The sequence below is a fragment of the Misgurnus anguillicaudatus genome, chromosome 7 (assembly GCF_027580225.2).
Source record: "Misgurnus anguillicaudatus chromosome 7, ASM2758022v2, whole genome shotgun sequence".
Taxonomy (NCBI): Eukaryota; Metazoa; Chordata; class Actinopteri; order Cypriniformes; family Cobitidae; genus Misgurnus; species Misgurnus anguillicaudatus.
In genome coordinates this window covers 39529452-39540316 of record NC_073343.2, presented here as the reverse complement: position 1 = coordinate 39540316, position 10865 = coordinate 39529452, and the positions used below count along the sequence as shown (strand labels likewise).

Sequence of the window (10865 nt, the reverse complement as noted above, 5' to 3'; positions counted from 1 at the left end):
GCGAGAGCAAGGTTACATCGTGTTACCTTTTAAGATACATTGTAACAGTTCCCTTTTGAGGGAACTCACGCTGCGTCACTGCACTTTCAATGACCTGTATCTATGTATGTATATCTTTAAAAAGTTCCCAGGGCATTGAATCCCCCCCAGATTCACAAACTTTCAAGGACCCGTGGGACCCTGTGAGTTCAAATGTGACCGTTTCATGAGATCTATTCAGATAAGCAATAAACATGAGTCTGAATCATTGATGAAGATTTAAGAAATATTTAATTGGTATCAAGCATAAATGAACCAAATACATCAGAAGGAAGTGTTTGTATAAACAAAAGTTATAATGTAAGAGGAGAATTTGACTCGTGACAGGTTAAAGGTAAAGGCCTTCTGGCGTCCCCTCCTGCTTCTTGTACAGCACGTTCTCTTTGGACTTTTTAAAGTCTTCATTTGTAACTTTCATTCGGCGTTCCCTCAGAGCCATCAGACCTGCTTCTGTACAAATAGCCTGAAAAGAGTATCCGACAAAGAAATACATTAGACCGAAACTAAAATGCGTTTTAGCCAAAGGACTAAATAAAACAGGATGCATGACTTTATATAATGAAGTGGGCAAGGTGTACTTTGAAAGTCACTACTTTCTAATACAGATCTAAGAATCTCAACCTTAATGTCAGCTCCAGACAAGTCCTCTTTTGCTAGGATGAGGTCATCCAAGGTCACATCAGCAGCCACCGTCATCCTGCTGGTATGGATCTGGAAAATTCTGCGCTTTGTCTTTTCGTCTGGCAGCGGGAACTCGATCTTACGATCAATTCTACCTGTGAATTGACATACAGCATACTTTAGTCTTCAAACTCAATGCTTTTATACATGGTAAGATCATACTATAATTACAATTGAATGCTTTTAAATTTTATTTAAATGCAAATATGCATAACACAAAAGAAAATGCACATTTGCACTGTTCTGCAAAATAATTTCTACTTTTTTTATTAGCATGTAAAACCCATACCAAAAATAAACATGGTAAGTGTATTCATTTACCCGGTCTAATGAGAGCTGGATCGAGGGTCTCTATCCTGTTAGTCGCCATGACTACCTTGACGTCTCCACGCGAGTCAAATCCATCCAACTGGTTCAGCAGCTCCAACATAGTTCTCTGGATCTCTCGCTCTCCACCTGAATTAGATTCATACCTGAAGGGCGAGAACAGAATCACACAACATCTTACCTGTCTACACCACCTCTACTTTTTGATTGAATGAGCCACGCTTAAAGCCCTACTATAATTTTCAATTTAATATCAATGCAGCTCTGCAAATGCCTTTACCATGGTAAAAATGTAAACACCACAAACTTTCAAATGTTTAAACGTACCTCTTAGTCCCTATAGCATCGATCTCATCTATGAAGACGATGGATGGAGCGTGCTCCTCAGCCACTCTGAAGAGTTCTCGCACCAGTTTGGGACCATCACCCAAATACTTCTGAATTAGCTCCGAGCCCACAACCCTTAGGAAGGTGGCAGACGTCTGGTTAGCCACCGCCTTCGCCAGAAGAGTCTTACCTGCACGCCAGGAATAAGTAACATCAGTACAGAGCATACGCTAAAGAAAAACTTTAGAAAATCATATGGATGTGGGCTGCATCCAAAATCTCTAAAATGCTGCTCATTCCAAGGCAGGATGGCATCAAGGCACATCCGAATCCAATGTTTGGTTTACGTCCTGACTCCTGAGATACCTCCATCGTCTTGTTCCACAATTCTATGCGTGTGTGTGTGGAATGTGATTGGTTGATTACGAAAAAAATAAAATGGTGGCCAAAAAAAGTGGCTGGATCACTAATTTAGTGTAAATAAAGATACACATTATAATTGCATTTCTAGCAAGAAATTAGTGTTGCAGTTATCAAATATGTGATTAGCTATCACACAGGCACTGTCTGTTTATATTTTAAACAGAATTCCATTACGCGGCCAATGAAGGCTGTCCAAATGCGTTTCTCGGAGCTGCCTCTATGCCACGGAAGTCAAAGCCTCATAAGGCACACGTCAGCTGCCTTCGAATTCAGACACAGAAGTGATTTTGACGCAGCCATCAGACTGACCTGTCCCAGGTGGGCCGTAGAGAATCACTCCTTTTGGGGGCTTTATTCCCATTTCTTCATAATATTCTGGATGTGTCAGGGGAAGTTCCACAGACTCCTGTAAGAGATAGGGTCATTTCCAAAACAGCTACATAAAACAAAAATAAACCCAAAAATATATATCAAGACTGACTCAGTACTAAATATTTAATTCAAAAGTTAAATGCATCATGAATTCTGTTTGATGTCATTTAAATAAACAGTATTTGGGTTTTATTGTTTCACTATATATAATTGTAATTTGTTTAATTTAAATAATGTTAGTAGTCTTACATGCATGCAATGAAATTGATAATCCGTGCTACCTGGTGACAGTTTTATACCTTGATCTCCTGAATCTGGTTGTCCAGTCCTCCGATGTCTGCGTACGTCTCCTGTGGAGCTTTTTCTACTTTCATCACTGTCACCAGCGGATCCGTGTCATCCATCAGCACTCCGATCACCGCATGAACCTGAAATCAACATCTTTCTGTCAACTGTCGCAAAGCTGCGTTGTCTTATAAGGAACCGAGTCATTCGGCAGCTATATTTAACTGCTAAACATCTCCAAGTGTCAATTTAATCTCCATTAAGAGTGAAGACTTACTAACCTTGTGGTTTAGTAGCACCGAACAGCCCGGCTCCAGAAGATCCTTGTCAACAAATGAAAGAATACTGACGTAATGTTCAGAGCCCACTGAGGTCGACACAATGGCGTGATTATCATCGATAATCTCCTCCAGAGTTCCCACAGACATTGGTGTTCCTCTGAGGTCATCGACTTTAGATCTCTCCTCCTAGAAAGTTAAACATGATGCCAGAAACTTAAGTTTGAGGAGATGATATATTCACACTACTACCTATGTGTTATGTAAAATTATTTCAAATATTTTAGGTGAAAGAAAACACAGTCTTATGTATAAAATGCATAGCATTTCATTTAGCAATATGGTTTCATTTTTTCACAAGGACTTAAAGAGAAAGAGTCTTTTTTTCTCCTCCTCTTGTTTCTCCTCCAGAGGTTTCATCTGTTCCTGGTTCCTGACGAACTCTTCCTCCATCAACAGATAGTCTTTAATTCTGTCCTGTTTAAGGAGTTTCAGTCTGCATTGCGTGTGTGGCGTGACTGAGAAAAGATATATGACATATAATTGAAGATTTACTTTACATGTAACCGCAACAAACATCTTGTCATGTTTTCAAGTTCATTTTACCCAGTGGGAGTTTGCTGGCAGCATCAGGCCCCTTAACCTTCTTCTTCTTTTTCCCAACTCTGGTAGGAATCGGGGGTTCGTATTTCTTTTTCTTATCCTAAAATAAAATATTACAGTATTTTGTTGACAGACTATAATAAGAAATGCAGTCATCATGACAATACTACTCATTTCTTGATGACAGTAGCCATATTTAGTTGCAAGTGCATTCATAATATTCTGACCTGGATGAACCTTTACAAAGCTATACTTATTTTATTTTTAATACCCACCTTGTCATCTTTCTTTCCTCCACCGGGTCCTTGACCTCCACTCTGACTTTGTCCCTGTGAAAGAAATACAATAAACGTGATGTTAATCCGAAAACGACACTTACATCATCAACACTTCCACGTTCACTGAATTTAAGAGACATTCATAGCAAAACTGTCTGATCACATACGAGTCATTGCAATGGCTGACAAAGTACTTTGTGATAATTAACAAAAACTATTTTTCTCCATGACCAATGACGGCATCTTTGTTGCCATTAGTCTTACAAAAGCTGATTATAGTTTTGCTACATTGGCCTCGGTTATTTGTTGTAAAATTAAAAATAACCATAAAATGTATAGTTGTCTCACTACAGGAACCATTGTTACTACCATGACATTTGGTGTACAAATCGGTTTGTCAATCTGCGAACAAACATACATATTCACTACGATAAAATTATGCCTAGAAGGGGCATGCAACTATATTATTTTAACATGTCGTTGAAATCAACTGTCTAGTTGGGAGTAATATCTGTGTGTCATTAAGTTAAACACGAAATTAATAGTATTTATGGCATTATTAATAAACATGGTGGTCTACAATCGAACACTGAAAGCGTACGTTCAATAATATTATCAAACACTTAAACTGCGCCAAAATGCTTTACATTTTAGTGTTATAAAAATAATAGCATTAATTCCATAATAAAATACATTTGTATACAGACAAAACATTAAAAACAATCAAAACAAAGAAAAACATTGAAATATGCTGGCTCACCATTGTCGTTTGAGGCCTTTCTTCTTCTTAGCCTGATTTATTTCTACTGTTGCATTATAGCTGCAGCGCCGCCTGCTGGGGAGGATAAAACACAAATGAAACCCTACATACTGTAAAGAAATCTGTAGTCTTATCTATTTGAATTTGGGAACTGATATCTTAAAATTGCTTGCTACAATAAATGAATATATTTTCGACACACAATTGCCTTACAACAAGTATACAATATATTGTATTTCTTAAACTCAAACGGTCAAAAAAACTTGATTTTTCCAGGTTGCTACAGCTTATGCACATGCACACATGATTACAGATATAACTACATGTAATATAATTTAAACAACATCTCGTATATTTCTGATTGCCTGGTAAGATGCATTGCGTGAACGACTTCAGAGTAACGCGAGAGCCATTTGAAATCAGTCTCCTCCGCGAATTCTCGCGGTACTCTGACGTCATCTGCTTGTCAGTTCTTGCGGCGCTGCGTAAAGTTTAGCACTCTTAAAAAACTCGAAGCAGCTGAACTCGACAGAACTGCTCTGCGTATGCCTGCGCCTCTTACATTAATTGTATATAGCAGGACAATTTATATCTTACTTCTCAGCGTGAGAAATACAAAGTGTGAGCATGTGAACTGACACAGAATGTGAAATGCGTGTGAAATGCGTGTGTCTCACGGTCAATGCGTGTGACTTGAGAGCCCTTGACTTAAGCGATAGCTTCAATCTTAAATATGTTTTCATTTCGAGTTACAAGTCACATCCTGAATCCCTCAAATGCAAATTGCAGACCTTTCTGTTTGAAATCAAAATGTGATATTTTTTTTTTAGAAATTACTCATTATTTCCCCAGTGAGTGAAGCAAGGGGGTGGGGTTATGTAATCTATGAATTGCATTATCGTCAAATCTATCTGATGCAAAACTCATCTCAATTTATTGGAAATAAAGTAATTACTATATTTAAAGCCTATGAAACTATGAAAAAAATTAAAGTAAAACAACATTTTAAAAAAGTCCATTACAGTTTGTGTTTTTTTTTTGGGGGGGGGGGGCAAAAAGGCTACCTTACGTTATAAGTAATAGAAATTAAATAAGAATTTTTTTTCCATCTGCTTCCTAAACATTTTCAACCCGAAGTGTATTCTCAAAAAGACACACACCAATTTTTAAAAATAGAAAATGTAATAGTTTTTTATTGTTCTTGTCATCAATGAATGAATAAATAACATTTTCATAAAAATATAAATTCAATATTTATTTTTTCATCATCCATGGGTGTTTTAAGAGATCATCTAATTTTGGCTTTCTCTTTCTGCCTCTTTTATAATTCTGAAAACACAGATCCATGAATTCTTCATACTCTGTTAAGAAAGCACAACAAAAAACATTGATTAGACACTTGTGATCCTGTCTGTGAAATCCAGGTTAAAGTCTCATCATCTAATAATGACTTTAGGAGCATCCTCGTTGATTTCACATTAAGGTCGATCTTTGACATGACATAACTCAATATATATTAAAGAAATCAAGGTTATTTTCCATGTATTTTACATTATGTAGGATGATTTTATATAGAAAAACATACAAAATAGGTTTATAAACAGTATTGTCATCTACAAGCTTCTGAAATATGCACTATATAAAGCAATGATGAAAGTTTAACAAACAAAATGTCCAGTTTTCTTCTAATTTATATAATACCTGCATCATGTGAGAAGTCACCAATATTGTAAGCTTTGTTTGCATTTAACAGTGTTTGTTTTGTTAGTGCTGTTGTCTTACCTTTGGATGAACTTCTAGACCGATAACTTTTGGTGAATTCATAATAGGGTTTAGACAGCTCGTCTCCATGCAGCATTTTGTAAAGTAAAGCACCAAAAGAACAGATCGTCTTTGCAACACAAGGTCCTTGCTCTGTAATGTAAACAAAACCTTTCATTACTAAAAGTCATCCAAATCATAGTATCATGGCATACAGTCCATCCTTGTGAATTTCAATGGTGTGCTATTAGGGGAACAAAACACAAAGTCAACTCACTCCTTTTGTCCACGCCATGAACGGTACAAGCTTCCGTAAGTTGGCTGACTCCAAAGTCGATTAACTTGAGCTTCATCGTGTCTGTATTGATCAGGATGTTATCAAGCTTTATGTCACCATGGTAGACACCGCGCCTAAAGCAGTCTTTAGCACCGAGGATCGCTTGCCGCATAAAATCACGTGCCAGCTCTTCAGAGAGGCAACCATTGTCTCTTATAAACTTCGTCAGGGTCACGCAGGGAGCCGGATACTCTAAAACCATGATGTGCTCATCATCTTCAGTAAACCAGTCCAACATTTCCACAATGTGTGGGCTCTTCTTCGGTTTGAGTAAAAGCAGATTTATAGCCACTTCTGCAAGCAAATCGCTTTTGTGATCAGGCTGGTAAAAACACATTAAAAAGAGGTTAGCTGACTATAGACATTCAGTGGGGTATAACAGTGTGGTCCAAACAATGCAAATTTTTATTATTTAATAAACGTTTGTTGTTTCAATATTATTAGCATAATTTGGACCCCATTGCATGATACATTTTGAATCTTGCCAACTTACAAGTTCGATGTACCGGTTCCTAAACGACTTATCGATTGTTTTGATGGCGACCTACAAGGGAAAATAATCAAATGTTAAGCCACATAAAACTTAAAAATAAACATATTTAGATCAAAACACTGAACATGGATCTATATGTAGATGAAGAGCGGTTTTACCTTTTTGTTATCAGACAGGCGTCTTCCTTCATAAACATTACCAAAGGCACCTCTTCCTATATGTCTTCCCATTTCATAATGAAATTTAAATATTCCTGGAAAACAATCGACACAAAAAACAGAAGTGATTAGCATTTTGTCTAAACACACACGTGCCCGCATGAGCATAATAGCAATAAAATTGCTTGCAAAGACTAGTCAGTAACTAATATAAGTATAAACTGAGTGAATAACCAAATATAAAGGATTATTGTCTTTTGCTGTTCTTGTTTTCTCATGATATTGACATGAAATAGTTAACAGAAAACGTGAAAGATTGAAAATGGCCTAATATTGAAAGAGCACAGGGAGAAGGTATTACATGTATAAATACACTTATTACAGTAACTGGGCACAGGTTTAAAGGTGCAGTGTGTAAATATTAGTACATCTAGTGGTGAGGTTGCGCCACCGGACAACAATGTCATCGTTGGAGACAACTTAATAAAACAAGTTTGTCCGTTAAGGGCTTTTGTAGAAAAAAAATGGCGACTTCCATGTAAGGGGACCCTCTTAGATAAAAACGTCTCATTGTTAGGTAATAAAAACATAACACTTCATTATGAAAGGTCTTTATACACCACTGATAATATAGTTATGTATTTTATATAGCATTTTTGACAAAAGATCCTTATAAAAGCTACACACTGCACCTTTAAAACAATTATGAGAAGAGCAGTTGACAAGAGAGAAAAATAAAGCTGACAATAAAAAACAGAATATAATAACAGTATACTCACTTCCAGGCCGGTAATTTAACTGCAGTTCAGATGGTTCAGGGTCAGCTTCAGCTTCATCACTTTTCTCCTGTTCAGAGCATGGACGATGTTCAGGTTTAGCTGGAACTTGACGATCCGTTTGCTTTGATGTAAATAAACTAGTCTGGCAAAAGACTGGTGTTTTATAGCTTGTCGGCTCGAGTCCGAAGGGACTATACTGCCGATTATCTTCACGAGCCCCCTGAAGGCCGGATGGGCCTGGCTGACTAGTAGTCTGATCCGGTTGAGCATGGGGCTCTTGGTCGAAGGGACCATCATTTTTGGGACCAGTCTCTTCTTGGATTTCAGTTGTGTCCAAGGAACATAATGAACCAGAGAGGCATTTCACTGGTAAGTTACAGCTCGCCGGCTCAAGTCCGAAGGGACTATATTGCCGATTGTCTTCACGAGCCCTCTGCAGGCCAAAAAGGCATGACTGACTAGAAGTCTGATCCGGTTGAGCACGGAGCTCCTGGTCGAAGGGACCATCATGTTTGGGACCAGTCTCTTCTTGGATATCAGTTGTATCCAAGGTATTCACTGAACGAAACAGGCATTTGTTTCGCCCTTCATAGCTCGTCGACTCAAGTCCAAAGGGACTATATTGCAGATTGTCTTCACGAGCCCTCTGCAGGCCAAAAAGGCATGACTGACTAGAAGTCTGATCCGGTTGAGCACGGAGCTCCTGGTCGAAGGGACCATCATGTTTGGGACCAGTCTCTTCTTGGATATCAGTTGTATCCAAGGTATTTAATGAACGAAACAGGCATTTGTTTCGCCCTTCATAGCTCGCCGTCTCAAGTCCGAAGGGACTATATTGCCGATTGTCTTCACGAGCCCTCTGCAGGCCAAAAAGGCATGACTGACTAGAAGTCTGATCCGGTTGAGCACGGAGCTCCTGGTCGAAGGGACCATCATGTTTGGGACCAGTCTCTTCTTGGATTTCAGTTTTGTCCAAGGTATAAGAACCAGACAGGCAATAGTCTGGTTCGTGATAGCCCGTTGGCTTGAGTAGATCGGCATGCTCTCTACGGGCACATGGCTCCAGGCCGGATGGACCTGGCTGAGGATCAGATGGATCAGGTGGGTCAGATGGATCCAAGTCTTCCTCATTATGGCAGACACAGAATGTCTGAATTATAGATTGCAATGATTTTTGGAAGAAAGAACGGATAGCCGCCTTTCTTCCCTTTTTCTTCCTCTTCTTCCCTTTCTTTTTTTGTTCTAAAAGATAGAAAAGACAAAAAACTGATTAACATTTTCCTTGATTTTTTAAACACAGCATTCCATGCACTTATTACTGTTGGGTGACTTTATATCACTCCTGAGATTTGCCTCTTTTCAACAAACACTGGAATGGCATTAGTGCCATACAAGAAATAATAGGCAAAATAAAAGCAAATTTGTTTTACTATCTGTATAAGTTAATGTATTTATTTTTGTTGCATTACATTTGATGTGTCATTATAATTGTGTGATTGACTGACCTACTGTACTCCTCTCCACTGAAGCCCCAGAAGACACAATGGACTCTCGATCAGCTGCAGATGAAGAGACGGACAACCTCCATTGAGCGTCTCGTTCTCCACTGCCGATCATGAGTCCATGAGCTGTGTAGAAATAAAGGCATACACATGATAAACTTCTCAGACACATTTTACGCTTTAGGAACAGTAACTATGGTATTTAGAAAAAAAATGCGCTTCTAAATATACTTAAGCTGATATAAATAAGTTGGCAAATTAGATTTCCATAACCACTTAAAAGTAAAAATTCAATGTTCTGTCAAAAAATGGTCCAAATGTCACTACAGCCCACAATGCATTAACTTAAAAACAAAAGTATATACTTAAATTATCCTACACAGGACAAGTTTATACAAAATGAAATCTCATTTACTCCCCCTGATATGAATTACCGTAATTCCTCAAATAAAGACCGGGGCCTTTATTTACCTAGCTGCGAAGGTAACAGGCTTTTATTTGAAGCAGGCTTTTATTAGAGACAGGCCTTTATTTCAAATTCAATCTGTTTGATAAATAATTGTTTTAAATTAGCCGTTAAATTAAAAGCGATAACGTTTTAGTTGATAGAGATCATTCATTTTTTAACAGTATATTTTTTCAAGGTTGTTGAAAAGTCCGTCACTAGCACTAAATGAGACCCATCCAATGTAGCTACTGCCATCTATTGGCAGCTGTGCATTATGATGAACTTGAATGCATTTTAGGAGATAACACCGAGCTCACATTATCAAAATCATGCCACAGCGAGATCGTCCCCCCTCCCTATACTTCATGCGCGCGCTTTCCTCATTAGAATGCATTTGTTTTAAGCAAAGCAGGAGGTAAAGCACTCTCTTAACACTGGATGTTCCCTCTAAGCTGCGCGCGCGCGCAATCGCGCAGGCCAGTCAAAGTGGTCGCGCAATAGATTTGTCAGACCGCGCACATTTTTCAGACCGCACATGCATTTGCTGTTGTAAAAGAATAAGAGAGAGAAAAAGCGAATGTTCTAGAAGGAGAAGAAACTTTCAACCAATCGCTGATCTTGCTACGGTGACAGACACTTTTATGAGCCAATGGTAGCAGCGCATTCAGTTCACACAGGTGCCAGCACGAGCACAGAGTGAGAGCGAGTCAGATGAGCAGCTGCACGTGGCGATCTCTAGAAACTAAAATATTTATTAAGAGGAAAAAGTGATTTAAAACAGTGATTTAAAACAAATTATTGGATTCCTGAAGTGATGCGATAACTTGGAAAAGATGTCGCTAGAGTGAGAAGAGAGCAAAATAGAGAATTATAACGGAGGCAGATGCAGAATCACAGAGCATCAAAACAATGCGAATGAACTTCTTCTTTTAAATAAGAAGTTAAATTTATGCTTTGGTGAGTTATATTCTAAATATTAACTTGACATTATGGCATAAGTGTTGCAAATTTGGC

General features: G+C 38.2%; 2 protein-coding genes across 2 annotated transcripts; both read right to left on the bottom strand.

Annotated features, from left to right (window-relative positions):
* Positions 1 to 251: 251 nt before the first annotated feature.
* On the bottom strand, positions 252 to 4475 carry psmc1a (proteasome 26S subunit, ATPase 1a). Its single transcript, XM_073869972.1, has 11 exons — positions 4374 to 4475; positions 3611 to 3664; positions 3339 to 3435; positions 3128 to 3250; positions 2736 to 2923; positions 2469 to 2597; positions 2107 to 2203; positions 1375 to 1564; positions 1042 to 1193; positions 661 to 815; positions 252 to 502 (listed from the first exon to the last, which is right to left on the bottom strand). Exons 1-11 carry the CDS (start codon positions 4374 to 4376, stop codon positions 368 to 370), a joined length of 1323 nt encoding a protein of 440 aa, XP_073726073.1. The 5' UTR covers positions 4377 to 4475; the 3' UTR covers positions 252 to 367.
* A 1061-nt stretch (positions 4476 to 5536) lies between these two features.
* LOC129418360 (uncharacterized) lies at positions 5537 to 10218 on the bottom strand. The gene is made up of 7 exons (XM_055173313.2): positions 9407 to 10218; positions 7902 to 9143; positions 7123 to 7217; positions 6965 to 7015; positions 6412 to 6793; positions 6156 to 6287; positions 5537 to 5734 (listed from the first exon to the last, which is right to left on the bottom strand). Exons 1-7 carry the CDS (start codon positions 9573 to 9575, stop codon positions 5628 to 5630), a joined length of 2178 nt encoding a protein of 725 aa, XP_055029288.2. The 5' UTR covers positions 9576 to 10218; the 3' UTR covers positions 5537 to 5627.
* Positions 10219 to 10865: the final 647 nt, after the last annotated feature.